General features: G+C 46.5%; 1 protein-coding gene across 1 annotated transcript in view; it reads left to right on the top strand.

Moving 5' to 3' along the window:
- The window catches only part of SMAD3 (SMAD family member 3), a 69,692-nt gene extending 58,332 nt beyond the window's left edge, over nucleotides 1–11,360 (top strand). The window contains exons 6-9 of the mRNA XM_062601720.1: nucleotides 3,271–3,483; nucleotides 4,690–4,827; nucleotides 7,477–7,621; nucleotides 11,000–11,360. Coding sequence (XP_062457704.1) covers nucleotides 3,271–3,483; nucleotides 4,690–4,827; nucleotides 7,477–7,621; nucleotides 11,000–11,123 — 620 coding nt within the window. The 3' untranslated portion in view covers nucleotides 11,124–11,360. The remainder of the gene's footprint in view (nucleotides 1–3,270; nucleotides 3,484–4,689; nucleotides 4,828–7,476; nucleotides 7,622–10,999) is intronic.
- Nucleotides 11,361–18,649: the final 7,289 nt, after the last annotated feature.

Consider the following 18,649-nt stretch of genomic DNA (forward strand, 5'->3'; position numbering starts at 1 on the left):
TATTTTGGAGTGAGGCAGTCCCTTGGTGTACAGGAAATCCATTGTCAGTGTTTGCTCCGCAAAAGACTTGACGCAAAAGCTGTAAGTGAAATAAGCACATCCCCTACGGTCAAATCCATCAGGAACATAAGCCTCTGTTCCTCTCTGTGTTGAAACACAATTTCCCAAAGCAGAGAGCAGACAGCCCTTCTCAAAGTGTGTAGAGGGGAAGAGAGCATGTACACCTATTCATCTTTTGTCCCGAGGGAGTTAGAATTAATGTGCCTGCAACTAATCCAGTTGGATAACACAGATCAGTAACTTCGAATGTGTATCTAAAGCACTGGCTGAAATGAGAACCACCACTCTTCTGCTTAGAGCACACACTGCAGCCAGTGATTTTTTTCCTCCACAGCTGAATGAGATGACCTTTGAAGGTCCCTTCCAACCCAAACTATTCTGTGTTTCTAGGAGTAGACAGTACTTATGTCTTGTAGGCAAGATGCAGTATGGGGAGCATCCCAATACTCAGTGGACACTTGTGAAAGCAAAGCTGTAGTTGAGCCAAAGTTGAAATTGTATGGAGATCACTCAGGCAGGCTTTGCATAGCTTTAATACATCATGTTTTATGTGATTGTATACCCCCTCAGGATTCTTTGGCTTTAGCAGAGCTACATTGTCTTACTTTTCCCCAAACAGTAAATCCATAAACTGAACATGAATATTCAGCACAGCTCTTACACAAGAGGAAACATGCCCATCCCCTGACAGCTTAAGCTGAAGCCTAAGCCCACAAATCACAGCAGAAAGCAGCATCATTAAAAGCTTGGCTGTGTTTTTTCAGAGGCCAGGTTTTCTTCAAAATAGGATTTGTTGGTTTGTGTCTTTCCTCAAGTTGCAAATAAGCCGGAAATAACATTTCCGTACATCCTTCAGTGGGGAATCCGCAGTTCCCTTGAGGGGCAAGCAAGCGGAGGTGGTTTCTGAAGGCCAGGACCACGAAACCATAAAGAGCAATAAGGGCCTCAGTGGTTTTATGACTTAAATAGGACCAATCTGAGGACATAATTTAAGGATTGTTAGGATTAAAAAGAGTTGATGTGATTTTTCTGGAGCTGGGCAGCCTTTCAATGAGAAAGGCTCTTGCTGTGGAGTAAGAGCACAGTCCTGTGGAGCACAGTCTTATTTTCTTAACTGGGTGGATGCACCTTAAGAGACCAGTGTCAGTGCTGGTATTTGCTGGACCTCTAATCAAATTGCACTGGAGTCATGTGAAGCCCAGAGTCAGTTATGATGTACACAGGGCCCCAGCCGCTAATGGATGAATTAAAGCTGGTGTTGGAGAAGTATGCCTGATGGGGCCATTTCCAGTGGGAAAACTGAATATGAAAAAAGGCAGAGACAGTAAACTTAGAGACTGGTTTGGGTTCAAGGGACCTTAAAGCTCATCCAGTTCCAACCTCCTGCCACAAGCAGGGACACCTTCCACTACACCAGGTTGCTCAAAGCCCCGTGTCCAGTATGATACCATTCAGCATACCAGGAGAGGGACTTGCTTTAAGCTGTGAAGTTGTTTAAAGTGGGACAATCTGCTCACCAGATCTCTTAAATTGCTGTAGAGACCCCTGTTGTATTGAGCTGCCTTCTGTTAGCTTTCACTTTGAGCGCGATGTCCTTTTTCCATATGAGGAAGATATGTTGTTTCTTTTGTGGGCGTAATGTGTGGAGGAGAGCAAGAACACGGGGCTTTGCTTGTGATAGAGCATATTCTTTTAAATGATATAATTAGGAAAGAGATAGATTGTGAAAGGTGTGGGGAATAAGCTTCAAAATTCACAGACTTTGAAGCTCTGCTGAGGATTCCAGAGTTCTCTAGAATGCAGTTCTATTCAGTTCCTTATTTGCTGCCAGCAAAGCTTCTAACAAAGCAAAGGTTTTTTTTCTGATTATTCGCTACTTTGGGAACTCATACACCACCGTACAGAGAGGAAACCAACAGGTCTTTTGGCTGCTTCAGCCTGCTTCTAAAGGAGTAACAGCAGGTACTAGATGAGAAATGACTCTCAAACCTCTGTCGAGACACTCTCCTCAGGGTGAGAGGAAGCTGGGATGGTAAAAACCTGTCTTTGATTTTTTTGGAGCTGATCTCTTAAGCCCCAGATTCGCCTGAGCCTTGCAGGAGCAACAGATGGGAAAGCCTATGGAAAAACCTGGGGTTTGCCGCATGATGTTAACTCTCTGGCCAGATGGGAAGCTGTTCTCTTCTGCTTTTAAGCACCATGTGAATGGGGATGAAGTGATAAGCTGGGAGGAGGACTGGAGGGAATTCTCTTGCTTTTGTTTCTTGCACTGAATGAGAGGAATGGAGCACTTATCAGCACAGTCTGCTCTCTGCTTCCTCTGCTCAGCAGATTCTTGGCTTGCAGCCGGACTGGGCATCATCTACTGCAGTATTTCCAAGAAATTTGACTTGAGCCTTCCTCTGCTGAAACCACATTGGCTTCAGTGGGAGCAGTTAAATCATTTGATGCTATTTGAATGTCCCACCTTTCTGGCATATGAAGTATTATCTTCCTGAGACTTCTTCAGCCTCAGTCAGCTCACGAACTTTAGTCCACAGGCTGACTCAAACCTTAACCCCAACAAAAGAGATGTGCCATCATCTATTGAGGAAATGGATTTTCTGTTGTTAATTTGAGATCAAGTGCAGTGGTAGAAAGTATCTAAGTTTTACATCACTTTAATGCCCATATTACATACAATTTGGTGCATATTTCAGACAACTCTACTAGTTTCTCCAGTGCCAGAGAGATCATAAAGTCAATAAGAATGAAAGCTGGACTTGCTGCTTGGTTTAAGTGCACAGCAAAAGGGTTCAGGAGACCTGTGTGAGTGAAAGCAGGTTGTGATCTGCTCTTTCTAAGGCTTTCTGGTCCTTCCTTTTCTCTCCTTTTCTCCATTTAGGGTACTGGCTATCTAAAAGTGATCCCACATTTCATAGGAAAGCTAACTTTATTTTTACATTCTCTCCAAGTGTGAAGATAGTTAAGTGACACCTCGCTTGCTAAGTGACTAATACCTTCAATGGTATTTGTTCTGTGTGCCAAAAGCTCCAGAGCGATGTAACTTTCTAGCTGCGGTCCATTAAAATCTGTCAAGTAATTAAAGTTTGGTGATTAAAGTGAGCCCAAGGAATGAGGCGGAACAGTATTCTAAAACAGTAGCTTTTTTCATCCTCCCCCTTCACCTCCTGAGGGCCTGTGATTCATTTTGCTGCTTCTTTTGTGCAGATCTGCAGCCTGTTACCTACTGCGAGCCGGCGTTCTGGTGCTCCATATCCTACTATGAACTCAACCAGCGAGTGGGAGAGACTTTCCACGCCTCTCAGCCCTCTATGACCGTGGATGGTTTCACTGATCCATCTAACTCTGAACGTTTCTGCCTTGGTTTACTGTCCAACGTGAACAGAAACGCAGCAGTGGAGCTCACAAGACGACACATTGGTAATAGCTGTTTCCTTGGGTCAGTCGGTGTCTTTCAAGGTGGAGGGTGGAGACCTGCATGTAAAGCTTTTTAATTAGCTAATTGGCACGCACCTTGTTCAGTTTTAGAACACTGCATGTAACAGAAACAGAGATTAAACTCTTACGTGCACTCTCCTGTCTTTGGATGGATGTTAGTGGTGATCTTGTGAATTCCTTTCTACCTTGCACTATTTTATTTTCTACCTGACTGTTTCTTTTATAAATGGAAACCTAGTTCCTTGATTTTCATCTCAATTCCCACTTCTCCTCCTTACACTTCAAGGTAATGTTCAATTTTGTTTTCAGTTGAACTTGCACTGAATAGAATATCCCAAATTTATGCTGGTTAAATAAAAAGCAAAATTGCTTATGCTTTGCTGCATTTTCTGCTGACTTCTATTAAAAATGAACTTGCTTTTTATCCTTATCTTGCTGCCCTTCATACCCTTTCCTGAGCAGTAAACTTCATACAGGAAGATCTGCCCTTACATCTTTCTAATATGACTTCTAGCACCAAAAAAAACCCAACCTCCAAAAAACCTCACCAAGATTCAGAACTCAGTCTTTAAATTCAGCAGGCTCCTTACGCTTTATGGAAGAGTGAAAGCAAGATACTAAAATAGGAATGTAAGACCACAGCAAGTGTTTATTTGAGCAACAAAGATGTCTTGGTGAAATTTGTTTCTTTATTAACTGAGATTTTAATAATTTGTGCAAACTCCTATGGGAAATGTATGTTTGTCCTTGTATACAGTGTCACCTCAAGCGAGAGGCAATGGCTTGAAAGCATATAATTTAATTCCAAATCACTAACTAAATAAGCAAACAGTTGTATCCAGCTGCGATGACTTTCAGAAAAGGCTGAAAACCATATGTTAACTGATAGAATGTTCATCTGGAAAGTATCAGACACATCTCTGTTTGGAGTAAGCAGTCTGTGAGGTGGTAAATGCATGCAGGCTGGCTGTGATTGACAGTGGGGCCAGAGGGTGCAATTCTGACTTTATAAATTGGTCCTCCTGCCTTCCTCAGCTCAACCCGCTCACAAAGCAGATTTATTGCTCCCTAGTGAGAGTTCAGCTGTGCTTTGAGAGCTGCCTCATGCAGAGGTGTCTACATCTCTACCAGCTCTTCTTGCAGACGATTGTTCTGAGCAAAACCAAAACTGTGCTCTGTGTTTCCTAGGAAGAGGAGTAAGACTCTACTACATCGGTGGTGAAGTGTTTGCTGAGTGCCTTAGTGACAGTGCCATTTTTGTCCAGTCTCCCAACTGCAACCAACGCTATGGCTGGCACCCAGCAACAGTTTGCAAGATTCCACCAGGTAAGGAAGGATGCCTTGTCTGTGATCCCACGCAGGCCTCACCTTTTGCAGATGGGGACTTGCTATGGAAAGCAAGCTCTTGGTGAAGGTGGGCGTGGGTTTGCTGACCTCTGTTCTCGGCAATAATCAGAAACCTTTTTTACCCTGTTATAAGCAGCCTGACAACTCGAGCAGGTCATTTTTTATAGCAAGAATGAAGTACTGATAAAAGAAGCTACTACATACGCTCCACTAATGGTTTTGCACTACGTGCAGGCAGGAAGAAACAGTACTCCAGCATCTAAGCAGAACTAAGAGCAGAATCTGCCATTTGTCCATGCAGTGTTTTATCAACCTGTTACTGTGTTATGGGAGCCATGCTTATAGTTTGGTTTGCACCTTTAAGTAAAAGTATATAATGTAAGAATTATTCCTTAATGCAGATTCACCCATAACAAATCTAAATTGATACTTTTGTGTAGTAAAACTTACCCCATCCTTTCTGAATTAGATTCATTCTAAGGAAATCACTTTTGTAGGCACCTCGTTGTTCTGGTTACAGCAAACATCTGTCTAAAGTAAGCTGGAAGATTACAAGAGAATTTATTGCATCTATCCAGAAAGAAAATACTTGTTTTGTTAGATACATTCAAAAGAGTTAGTATGAGAGGTTGCCATTTGAAATAGAATTTAGCTGGGATTACAGAAGCTGATTTCTTTACAGTTGAAAGCATGTGTGTATTTAAAAACTAAACATTTTTGTTTCAAAATACTTGAATAAAGACCGTCTTTCTTTTGAGATCCACGCACTGCAAGCTCTGGCCCATCTGAATGGGTTTCCTTTCTCAGATGCTTAGGAAGCAGCTGCCAGTGTTGCAAACATGACTTAATTCTCCAGCCACATCACAGGAGTCCACCCGGGCTGGAGTCAACATTTGAAGACATAAACAACCCACATTTCCGCTGCACATTCATCTAAGGCACATGTTTTGGATTCCAGCTCTCCCTTCTTTTGCCACCTTCTCAAACTCATCTTCAAATCTCTGCTGGGTTTGAAGCAGTTTCTTCATTGCCTTGTTGACAGGATGGAGTTGTACCTGCTCCTCCGAGGCACAGCCCTGGAGGAACCTGTTCCCAGCCAGTCCTGGAGTCTGAACAGCTTGGCAGACAGATCCTCATCAAGTTTTATGCTTTCTTTGCAATAGCTCTGTGCTCAGTCCAGCCCCAATGCTCTCAACCTTCTTATTTCCCCACCTTAGTCTCCAGTATGCCTGACACAGCATCCCTTCAAACCCTCTGCAAGATACATGGTTCTTGGGCTGTGCTTTTTTATGGTCACAGAGATGGCTGGTTGTTTCTGCAGCTGCTGAGCTATTGCATGTGGTTACACTTTGGTATATGCAGTTCGACCCAAAACAGATGACAGTATGAGTCCAGCCCAAGAGAGTAGGCTCAGAAGTGATTTTAGCAAAATACAATTCATCACAGTCCAAATAGTTGTTTTTCAGACTTGGCCCATATGTGATTCCAAATGAACATTAGTTGTGTGCCAAATCGTGGAGTTTAACTTGTTTATGGTTATCTGGGAGAAAGCAAGAGTAGCAGTGCTTTTTTTAAGAGTTGTGTATTTATTTGTGTGTTTAAACCATGAGGGATGTTTTATTTCACCTTTATCACCTCAAAACTGTTGGATCATAAAATCCCAGGCTGGTTTGTGTTGGAAGTGACCTTAAAGCTCACCCAGCTCCAGCCCCTGCCACAGGGAGAGACACCTTCCAGTGGAGCAGCTTGCTCCAAGCCCCTGTGTCCAACCTGGCCTTGAGCACTGCCAGGGATGGGGCAGCCACAGCTTCTCTGGGCACCCTGTACCAGCGCCTCAGCACCCTCCCAGGGAAGAGCTTCTGCCTAAGAGCTCATCTCAGTCTCCCCTCTGGCAGGTTAAAGCCATTCCCCTTGGCCTTGTAAAAAATCCTTCTGCAGCTTTGTTGTCAGCCCCTTTAGGTACTGGGAGGCTGTTGAATAACTTGGTCTCAGTCTTTTAGCTGAGTCTGAACACTGGGGAAAAACTCCAATTTTAAAGGAAGTTTCTTTGGCATTTGATAAATTTAGGAGAGGATTACAGCAGAAGCAGCTCTGCTGTCAGCCTTTTTAACCCTGGTAGCAGGTTTCTGGCTTGTCAGAGCAGTTTCACATCAGAACTTCTCCATTACTTCTGCTGATGGCCCCCATGTAAATCCAACACCAGTGAGTTCCTGGTTTGAGCCTGTGCATTCCTTTCTTTTCAGGCCCTGTAGCAATTGCTGTTGCGAAGTCTTATGGTCACAGTTAGGCTTTTAAATTACAATGTGAGGGAAATGATTGTAAAGGAGATAGAAGGAGGTTCCATATGCAGATCCCAAGTCTGGTCTCATAGATCACAATCTGCTGTGTGGGCTCTAGCATTCATCAGTCTCTGTCTAACATGGTTTTCTTCCTTTTGAGCATATGAGCTGTGGAAATGTGGCAACCTTGATTCCTGTTTCTGAAATGCTGTGTTTAAACAGTCTGTGTACAGTATCACATGGTCTGAGGATATGGGAGAGCAGCACGGAGTTTCTTTCCATCCTCAGAGATGGCTTTGTTAATCTGGTTAAGCTGATGCCTTGTTCCTGTCATGTCCTTTTCTTGCAGGATGTAACCTGAAGATTTTTAACAACCAGGAATTCGCCGCTCTCTTGGCTCAGTCTGTGAATCAGGGCTTTGAAGCTGTGTACCAGCTGACCAGGATGTGCACGATCCGGATGAGCTTTGTCAAGGGGTGGGGAGCAGAATACAGGTGAGGCATTATGAATGAAGCTCTTGTGCTTGCTGCTGCCACCCCTGTGTTCCACAGCCTAGGACAACGTCCTGCAAAGCTGCTTCACTCAGCTTTTAGGTGGGGAGAAATTAGCACAGCGTCTCTTCAGTAATGCAGATCCTGGAATCATGGAATGGTTTGAGTTGGAAGGGACCTTAAAGCTCATCCAGTTCCAACCCCTGCCATTGGCAGGGACACCTTCCACTAGAGCAGGTTGCTGCAAGCCCCTGTGTCCAACCTGGCCTTGAACACTGCCAGGGATGGGGCAGCCACAGCTTCTCTGGGCAACCGGTATCTCGCCACCCGCATAGTAAAGAGTCATGCCATACAGCGGGGAAGACCACATGTATTTAGTCACAGTGTTCTACAAACCAAGAGCTTTACCTGAAGCATAGCAGATAAATCCAGGTGGCCTCTACAGGAACTATTACATTGGACTTTCTTAAAATTAGATGTATATTTGCTAGTTTGAGTGTCTTACAACTACACTGTTATTAGGCAGGATCAGTGTGAATGCTTCCTAATAGATATGGCTTGGGTTTGATGCTTCCTTTATCAGGAACTAATGGGATTAAAGTAAAAGCAGATTGGCTTGAAAATATATATATATGGAAGAACCGTTAGAGTTGCTGCACAATTATAGTTAAATCTCCTCATCCTTTCCTTAGTGCTTGTCATAGGGCAGTTGCTTCATTGTGACCAGAGGCAGCGGGATAAACAGGGTTACAGTTTTTCTCAGTGAATACTGAAGATAAGAAGATGTAGTAGGGTCTGGTGGTTATTCTGACAGTATGGGGGACAGGGGGGGGGCAGTGCAGTGGATGAGTACTCCATAGCTGGTGTTGCTGTCGCTCCTCTGCATTAGCAAGCCAGTGTCCCTAGGTAGCAAAAGGAGTGAAATCAGCGTTTAATATTACAAGCAGGAGAGATGAAATTCGTTGGAAAATTAATGTTGTTTTACGAGAGCTGGCAGAGATTTCAGCCAAATGTGATTTGAAATACTCACTTGAGCGTGTACCCTGTAAACCTGTGGCCTTTCTTGAAGATCCAGGGGCAGCCCCTGCCTCCCGGAGCCGCAGGGCTGTCTGCCCGTGCTCCCCTTGCACGGACGCTGGAGTATCAGCTGGAGCCTGCGCCCTGCACGTTACTCTCCTGCTTTCTTCATTTCTCCAGATGTTTGGAGTCCATTTTGTTTTGAAATTGTCCTGCACCCGGGCCAGAGCGTTGAGCCCTGGCTCGCAGCCACGCTCCTAATGAAACCCAGATGAGCATGACTTACGGAAAGTCAACTATCTCATTAGAGTAGTGGAGTCAGTGAAACCCTACGCTCACGCTGACCGCGCCGAAGCTGCTCTCTTGCTCCTTCATTTCCTTGCCACAAAATACTACATCTGATTGCCTTTGTCAGAGCACGTTTGCTTGTTGAACCGATTCATATATGAGAACGGTACTGCAGGGGCGGCATCCAGAGCGCTGTTCCAGTGATTTCTGGTTCAGCTCTTTGGCCTTTGGAGGAGTGGAACTGGTGGGGTGTTTAGTGCTGGGGTGTGCCAGGGATTTGGTGGAGGGAAGTGGGGGAAACCAATTGCACAAGCAGCCTGTGATACAGACGTTGTCCTCTGTGCAGTGAGAGGCCACAAGCTGAAGGCATGGATGGGGAGCTTTGAGGGTTTGCCTTGTGGAAAGGCTGGAGTCAGTAGGGGTCACCTTGGTGGGAAGGCAGAGCGAAGCTGCCATGGTAGATTTGCAGAGGGCAGAAGGGCAGCAGCCCCATGGGCAGTGGGTCTCTGTATGGTGTTGCCAGGATTGTTGGATGGCTCACACTGGTTTCAGGCAGCAAAGGGGAATGCCCTGTGCTACATTAAGGGAGCCTAGTTTTACCTCGGACCTGGGAGCGCTGTGTGCTTTGCTGACAGAGCGAGAGGTGCTTTGCTCCCTGTCCTGCGGTCCTCCTGCCCAAACAGCCCGTGAGACACCCTTTAATGTAGAACACTTCACATGAAGTGGCTGCATACGGCAGGCTCCTGGGCACGGCCTGAGCGGGAATGGGTGGGGTGCATCAGGGATCTGCTTCCATCCTCAGTTCAAAGGAGGAGAGCTGCAGATTCAGCAGCAGAATGGGTCACAGCCCTTGGCCAAAGCCCTGCAGAGCTGTGCCCGGAGCCCAGGAAGGAGCAGGGGTGGTGGTGGGAGCCCATAGCAGCCCCATGAGGCAGAGGGTCCCCTTTGCAGCAGCGGTTTCTCCCTGGGCCCCGCAGGCTTTGCCTTCTCCCTCCCACAGGCAGATTCCAAGGACAGCTTCTGTGGGAAGTGAGGGTGTAAACCAAGGCTGTTTCCAGGCTGGTTCTCTCTCTTTGTAATCTTCCTCCTCCACAGCAGCTGTCCCTGCCTCTCCGCTTGGAACAAGGCTTAGGCCATCCCTCGGCGGAGGGAGAACCCCATGCCCTGTGCCTTGGCCTCCCTTCCCATCCCTCCCTGCTTTACCATCTGGAGACACTCCCTGGGGTCCGGCCTCAGGGAGAGTGACAGGAGAGGGGGAATGTGCTTTGTGGCAGGGGATGTGCAGTGCCCCAGCAGTGCATCCCCCTCTACTCTCCAGCCACAGCCACCAGCTCTGGAGGGATTTTAAAACACGTTTTAATGGCACATCCCTGCTTTTCTGAGAGGGTTTGCAACCTTCTACACTCAAGCAGCACTTCTGCTTCTTTCAAGGCAGCCGAGCAAGCACAGGTCTGTTGGAGAGCCCGTGCACAGCACGCGTAGGGTAGGGTTCAACCTCCAGCACATCCTGCGGAGCTGTGCAAAGAGGCTGCTCAGCAGCAGCTCCAAGTGCACAGGGGCTGCAGGGGAGAGTCTGAAAGGTTGCCTGGGGATGATGTCTCCATCACTTCCACATCCTGCCAGAACCTGCAGATACAGTAAAATGAGAGTAGCCTTGGCTTATCCATAGAGAAACTGAAGTTACTTGGTAACCTGCATACGTTGCTGTCTAATCAGGAGAGGGAAAATGAGGTCTGTAAAAGAAAACTTAAGAACTGTGCTTAGGTAAACACCTTCCATTCCATTCAGGGGATCCGATGCTGCCTGCTTTCAGGAATCTGAGTAGTAAATAGGCTGTGTAGTGAGCTGCTCCTTTGGGATCCTAAGAAATGTAAAGAGAAAAGGTAGGGGTTTTAAAAGCAGCTGGCAGTGTAGGCCAGAAGCGTGTTACAGAGGAGAGAGACATTCCTTTGGCCTCACATGCACGACTATTGTCTAAGCAGGAAAGAATGCTCCAGTAGCTGTAAAACCTCTTCACATTGGTAAAGTTCTGTTCCTTTTTTCTTCTTCTCTCCCCCAACCCCTTCTTTCTGGCAGGCGGCAGACTGTGACCAGTACTCCCTGCTGGATTGAACTGCACCTCAACGGTCCCTTGCAGTGGCTGGACAAAGTCCTCACACAAATGGGCTCCCCGAGCATTCGTTGTTCCAGTGTCTCCTAAGGAAACATCTCCTGGGGATGGGTGGGGGGAGCAAAGACTGGAAAATGGAATTGGCTTAACCCTTAGTTAAACACTCAGTGAACGGATTCCCGGTTATCGAAGTGATGTGAAAATCTGCTAAAAAGAAAGTGGGTTTTGTTCTAGTTTGTTTTTACAGTTACCCATTTAAGCCACTTCCACTGAACCCATTAGCACTTTGGTGCCAGCGCTCTGGGCCTTTGCAGTTACAATTTGAGGCTGAAGGGGGTTGGAACTAGATGCTCTTAAGGCCCTTTCCAGCCCTAACTATTCTGTGATTCTACGATGAAGAACTGGACTTTGTTTCAGCAGAGAGGAGGCTGTGCTGTGCCTCCAGCACCCACTCCGTGCCGCTGTGAGCACATGGGAGCCACAGAGGAAACTTCCCATTTGCCTCACACAGTCCAGGCTCGTGTCATGCAGCACCTCTGAAAAGCCAGGCACCGTGGGACTTTGGGATGAGTCCGTTCCCATCACCATCCACCTGATCTACGCCTGTCCTCCCTGGGATTGCAGCAGGAGGGGGAAAAAGAAGTGTTTGAAGCACACACAAGAATTAATTCCCCCAATAATGCTCCCAAAAGGAACGAATTCCCCACACTGGACTGCTAACAAGGAGGCAGAGTCTTGTTCGGTGCCTGAGGGATGCAGCTGATACCCTGATGGCCTCAGGCTGGATTGATGTGAAGCAAAAGAGGCCAGACTGAAGGCTCCTCTGATATTGCTGCAGTGATGTTTGACTTGAGCTGCTCATAGGCAGATGTTTGTCACATGGACAGCTCTGCATGGCCAAGTTAAGCCTTTGTTACCCTGCAGTCTGTGTGCATTAACCACCAAAAGTCTGTAATTCTGTTCTCTCAGTCTGTTGGATGGGATCTGCCACTTCTGGAGACGTTGGGGCTTCGTGACTCCAGTGTCCAGGTCAGCTCTAGTGATGGAAGTGAACAGACCCTCGCGGCTGCTTTCAGCAGTCGCAGTTGTCCTGTGCTGTCACATGGGACTGCACGTGAACCAGGACATCTCAGACACAACCCCCTTGTGTTTAGAACGTATTTCAGCTGATTCCAATGCTCTGAGATGTGCTTTTGCCTGGAGAAATTGGGAGAGAGTGTATTTACTTGTATTATAAAACGTTCATTTTAAACAGACATGCTCCAGACTGATATTTTTTCCCTGCAGCAACTGTCATGGCAGACAACTCCACAACTGGAAAAAGACCAACTCTTAGCACTTGTTTTTATGGTTCACATTTGCCAAATAAGTCTCATAACTTTGTCAGTGCTATCTCATTATCTGTTTCTTTATATCTGCATTGAGTATCCTACGCATTTGTGCCAAACTATTAGAAGGGGGAGGGAAGAAAGTGATAATCAGTTTCCTATGGAAATCTTCTTTGCCTTTTTTGGTTTTATACATGAAAGGCAAACACAGGAGCTGGATCCGGCTCTGGGAAGGACAGACCCGGATGGACATTGTGTTCAGGCTTTAGTCCTGTTGTGCTCCCAGATGCAAAACCAAGCAGCACCACCGAGTTCAGCAGCAGTTTTCCTGCAGTGCCAGGTTGTGGTTGCAGCCCCAGAGCACCGAGGTCCCACATGGGTGCAGACTGCAGAAGCATTTCAAACACCCATCAGGAATTCCCAAGTACCTGTAGAGGCTTTTCCTTCAGGACCACTCTGATACCAACCCTGCTGCCTGGTCTGCAAAAAACCCATCACTCTTGGACCTGAGCATCAGCAAAACAGGGCACGAGGTGCCCCGTGTTCAGCAGACCCAGGAACAGACCATCCACGAGGCTCTCTGCTGGTGTTTGTTCCGCCAGGCACACCAAGGGATGCTGTGCAGAGATTTCTTCTGGAAACAAGCAACATTTTGTACATAGAATTGAAATTCCAAGGAAGACACGCGGTGGTCATGGGCTCCTGAACCATCCAGGAATATCCTCTTGTGAAATTTGGACTGGGAGCTCTCACTGTGCCATAGGGCTTGTATGATAGCGCTGGAGGTTCTCTAGGACTTTTACTGTTTCAAGCTTTTGCATTGTGTCCGATTTTAGTTAAATCTCTGATTGCATGGACTTGTGCAATAAGAGCAGCTGTATAAAATAAGTGTTTTCTGGCCACTTAAACAGTAGGTCGTTGTTGAGGATGGATTTGGCATAGTCTTTCAGATGCAGGTTTCTAACATAGTTGCAAACACAAATATATCCTTGCTTTTGTGGAAGTATCTGACTTTGAGAAGAGATTTAGTGGGAGAGGGGGAAAGATGTGCTATGTAAGGTGGCCCTAGGTTTCCTCCCTGAGTGCCTTTTAAGTTGTATTTGCTCATTTTAGCCAGCAGTTTTCATTGTCCACATAATCAGGGAGGAAGTTGGACCCTGTGCAGCCTTGTGCAGTAGCGACAGAAATGACATCTTGATTCCAGTGTGAGCTGATGGTGTGCACAGGAACCTGGCCTGGCCCAGAGGCTGCAAGCTGGAATAAACCCTGTCTGTAGCACGAAGCCCAAGTAAGATTTGGGCCTGGATTTCTGGTAGGAACCAGATTTGTATCTTCTACTTGATAAAGGATAATTAATGGCTGTTACTAATAGCTGCCTTTTGGGATTTGGGTTGTGCATGAAGATTTTGGTTAATCTCACCTCATCATCCCCTAAGTAAAATGGCTTCAGATGGAAAATGGAAGCTGGTCTAGCAGCAGTTAGATAAAATGGAGAGGATTATCTGCACTGAAATACCAGTTTCCTCCCCTCCCCTTTGTTTGCCTTCTCAGTAATTCATAAAAGCTTTACGGTTTCTAAAGTTACCTTATAAAGTCAGAGGGAAAGTCCTGGACCATGCAAAGAGAGAGGCTGGGGCAGGGCTGGGATCCAGGGGATGGTGTGGTCGAGCTTGCTTTGATGTTGCACAGCTGAAAAGGATGGGGCAGATGAAAGCAAATTCCCCTTCAGAAGTGAAACCTGCTCAGTCGTGCTGCTGGCCAGGACACTAACGGGAGGGGAGAGGCAGCGTTCAGCTGGAGATGACGGCGGGTTTCCCTGTTTTCCTAAAACTCTCTGGAAGTAGCTCTGGTATGTAGCACAAACGTATGCAGTCAGCCACGGCCTCGCTTAGATTCCATTCCTGTACTGGAAAATCTTCTCATTTTTAGTGGTAGTCTTGGCTAGTTTTACCATATTTCGTACATTTTTGTTACAAGGAGAGTCACTAGCAGGAACTTGGGCTCTTAACTTGGCGTAGCCACACACAGGGGCCTGGCTGCTGGCAGATGACACTGATGGCCTTGTGGGTTTCAACGACCGTGGTCTTGTTCTGTTTTGGGTTTTTTATTATTAATGTATTGAACTGAGTTTCAGTTCGTATTTTGCGTTCAGCTTAGGAGTAACCCAGTGCTGTCCATTTGATTTCATCTCCAGGAATCAGCATGGCTGTGTACAAAGGTGGAGAAGTCTAATTGAAACTGATCTCCCCAAGGCTCTGGCTACCCCTCCCTGCCATGAAAAGGCTGGGGGTGACCTTGGAGAAGGAATCACAGAGAAGTTAAATTTCCTCTCCCCTTAAGGATCAGCATAGTGTGAACCACAGAGTCCTTTGCAGGGTGAAGAACACCCAGCAAGTGTGGACACAGAGCCTTGTCCTACTTACTAGCTGGGAGAGCACAGGAAGGAGGAGCAGCACAGCTCAGTGAAGGACTGCAGCCGCATCACAACACACCGTGAGCTTCCCAGGTCTCTAAGGTACTGGATAGGGAGGAGGAATGGGATTTCACAAATAAGCTGGTAAGCTAGAATGAGAAATACTTAGTCACTATCGTAGCTGATTGAGCGGTATGGTTAAGAAGTTCAGTAGATGTTTTTATCATGTACGTGCTTTTGTATTTATGTGGTCCTTCTGGAACATTCAGATGAATCAGATATTTAATTTTGAACAGAAAGGGCAAACAGGGACTCAGAATTGAACCTTTCAGACGTTCCTTTCTGGCGATTGCTAGAAATTAGGCAGTTCGATGTGAGAGTAAGATTCCCTCAGACCTGAGCAGCAAACCCTGGTGACTAGAGCAGAGCAAGGACTTCCCCAGCAGGAGCCTTCACCCCAGATGCTGTTGTAGCTTTTAACACCTAGCCAGGTTCCAGAGTTGTGCTCTGCAGGTCTGCTCTGATGTATGAGGCTTTAAAAGACAATGAGGAATTACTCCATAATGTTTTTGGTTCATCTTCCATTTCCTCCTGTGCGTGGCTACTGGAGGAGCCTGCAGCAGTCCCTGCTGCTCACTCTCCCCATGGCAGCATCCCACTTTCCTCCTTTGATAGATATGTACGAGCATGTTTGCATTAGTTTAGACTTAACCCGAGATGGTATGTTAACGGGCAGTGATGCCTCCTACGTGCTTTAGCTTGTTGCGCATTATCACCTATTTTGTTACTAAAGGCCTGTACTATGTATGCCCTCCTCTTTCCTACATGAAACTGTAAGTTCTATTTTTGACATTTTAATAAACTTTGATTGGAAAACGGAGCTCATGACAAAATAACAGTGTTGTGACAGTGTATTTAAGGACACAGTTGGAGTTCTGAAGCCACAGGTAATTCAGAGGCAGCAGCACCTTTAGGTGTGTGTAACGGAGGTTGTTCCCAGTAATCCATGTGAGATCTCAGTTACAGGTAAGAGCTTCGTTTTTCTTAGAGTTTGGATGGTTTTGTTTAAGAAGTTAGAGCCAGATCTAAAAAAGTAATTAAAAATACAACTAGTTCTTCTAACTAATAGGATTCGAAGGCAGTTCCAAGCCATGGAATGTCCAGGGAAGCAGCTGTTCCAGTGGAAGGCAGGTCAGGTGCCACAGCATTCGGCTGGCCTCAGAGAGAGCACTCCCCAAACCCCATCACTGCTGGAGCCAAGGTGCACGGTGATCTAATTCCGTGAGCTCCCAACGTTCCTCGTTGTGTTTCACTCAGGGAGTTTTCTGTTGTTTTCCTGACGGGATTTACGAGAATACTTTTTCCATTCACTTCTCCAACAATGCAGTCATAAACAGGTCTCGTCCAGGTTTTGTACTGGCGTGGCCAGAACTCAAGTGTGATGCAGTAAATCAGCTCTGAGCTGCGAGCTCTGCTCGTTGTCACCTGAATGTATCATGGGTTTCAGGATCAGAGTCTTGTCTGCCCTAAAATGGGAAGCTGGAGCAAAATACGGGCTGGAGGTAAATGAAAAATGGCAAAGCCTTCCTTAGCTAAAGCCTGAGAGTGAATCCATGCTGCATGGAGGCTTCCCTTCAGGCAGAAGCTGGGTCACAAGCCTTGATCTGTCCAGGCAGGGGAATGTTGCAGGTGTCATCCTCCCCCCTCACCAGGGCTGTACCTAAAGCTGAAAGGGCAGACCAGGACTGGAATTCCCTCCGAGCCCTTGCTTACCCTGGAACTGGGGAGTATTGGGGCTCCAGATGGAAACCTGCTCACTGTAGGTGCTCAAGACCCACAAGTCTGTAACCTGATCTCAGCAATCCACGGCTGTCTGAGAAACACATCACTGTTACTGTATGCAAGGACCGTTTTCTCCTTTTAATAATTGATTTGGGCACAGCATTTCTGTAGCCTTCAGAGCTGAAAGTTCACAGCAACCAGTGGCATGCTTGGAGTTGGTCAGTTCAATTTTACTCTTGATTTATTGTTATTTATAATGACTTAACAATTAATTTCCTCTAGGTTTTTGCCATTTATTACTATGGCACAACTGATGTTTAGGAAGGGAAAAACAAATCTTCAGCTACCAAGAAACAAACATGGAAAACCATTCTCTACTTGGAAGGACCCCCCTTCAGTCCTTTGTTACAGCTCTGTGCTGGGGTTCAGATTCACGGCAAGGCCCGGAGCCATTCTCTGTCACCCTGTTTGGAAGAGGTGGCCCTGGGAGGTGTGTTCCCTTGAATGTCTCTGTGTATCCCTGTAAAAGGAGTATTTCTTCTTAACAATAAGTATTTTGCTGTGGTGGAGACACTGCTCAGTCTTTGCATGAGAAATGCTTTCCAAAGCACTAAACAAGGCTTCAGATCTATTTCTTAGAGTTGAAAACACTGTAGTGTTTTCCCAGGGAATGATTTACAACATTCCAAAGCAGCTTGTTATTGTAGTGCTGCTTAATCTTACAAGAAGAGGCAATGAATGTCAAGAACCACTGTGAAAGTGCTTTCAAAATGTAAAGCTGTCAAATAACTTCTGGAGAGCCACTCTGAGATCACCCAATTTATTGACATGAAGAAAACAAGACATTGGAAAACTTAATTTCAGAATTCCTGAATAAGATTCCTTAATGTGGCATTTTCAGACTGGTAAGGAAATGCTCTTGGGGGAAATACACATCATTTCATAGGGCAGGCCAGGCAAGCACCAGAGAAGGGCTGAAGGGAAGGAGAGAGGAGAGGATGGGATTTACCTTTCTTCTTTCCTTCCCCCACCAGCCTAATGCCTTCCTTCTTGTCTTCCACGTCCCTCGCATGTTTATACTCTCCAGTCAGTCTGTGGCTGTGTGCCAGTGCAGGAGATGACAACAGTGTTGTCAAAAACTGTCATCAACAGATGACAGCATCTGAAGGGGCTTATGGGAAAGCTGGAGAGGGGCTTTGGCCAAGGGCCTGTAGGAACAGGCCAAGGGGAACGGCTTTAACCTGCCCGAGGGGAGACTGAGCTGAGCTCTTAGGCAGAAGCTCTTCCCTGTGAGGGTGCTGAGGCGCTGGCACAGGGTGCCCAGAGAAGCTGTGGCTGCCCCATCCCTGGCAGTGCTCAAGGCCAGGTTGGACACGGGCTTGGAGCAAGCTGCTCCAGTGGAAGGGGTCCCTGCCATGGCAGGGGTTGGAGCTAGAGGAGCTTGAAGGTCCCTTCCAACCCAAACCAGTCTGGTATTCTAATATATCCAGTCTGAAGACAAAGGAATCTTGCCTAAGCCCTGCTGCCAGGAAGCAGCCAGGTGAAACCTGTACTCTGGTGCTTTCTAATGAACGTACGAGAGCGTAAGTCTGTAATAAATGCATCAGGTCGCAGGGTGGGGGTTTGAAATCACAGATTTTCTCTTTAGCTGTTCAGGACAATTCACCAGCAGGACTGTGCGTTCTGTTAGGCCTTGCAGGCCAAGCAGTGCAGAAGGTTTGGGCAGGGAACTTCACCCCTGGAACAGCAGCAGAAACCTGTCTGGCATTTAATCCCAAATTAAGCTTCTAATGGGAAGCCCGGGAGTGTGGCACACCACCTGATTTCCCAGGAAGGACCATGTACTTACAGCCACAAACACAATTCAAAGCCTGTGGGCCATCTTTCATGGCTTTGTCACTCAGCAGGATTAACCTTGCAGCCTTGGCATGGCAGCCCGCAACAGGGCACAGTTCAGCAACTTTCTTCATGGCTCATATAAAACTGGTTTGTTTTAACTAGTAACTCAGCTATAAAGCCACATAAAAACATCAAACAGGCCTACATCTAAAATGTTCAGAATTAAGTACTCGCTTCACCACCAGCAGCCATAT

The sequence above is a fragment of the Pezoporus occidentalis genome, unplaced genomic scaffold (assembly GCF_034315485.1).
Source record: "Pezoporus occidentalis ecotype Australia unplaced genomic scaffold, CSIRO_AGI_Poc_V1 ctg72, whole genome shotgun sequence".
In the NCBI taxonomy this organism is placed as follows: domain Eukaryota; kingdom Metazoa; phylum Chordata; class Aves; order Psittaciformes; family Psittacidae; genus Pezoporus; species Pezoporus occidentalis.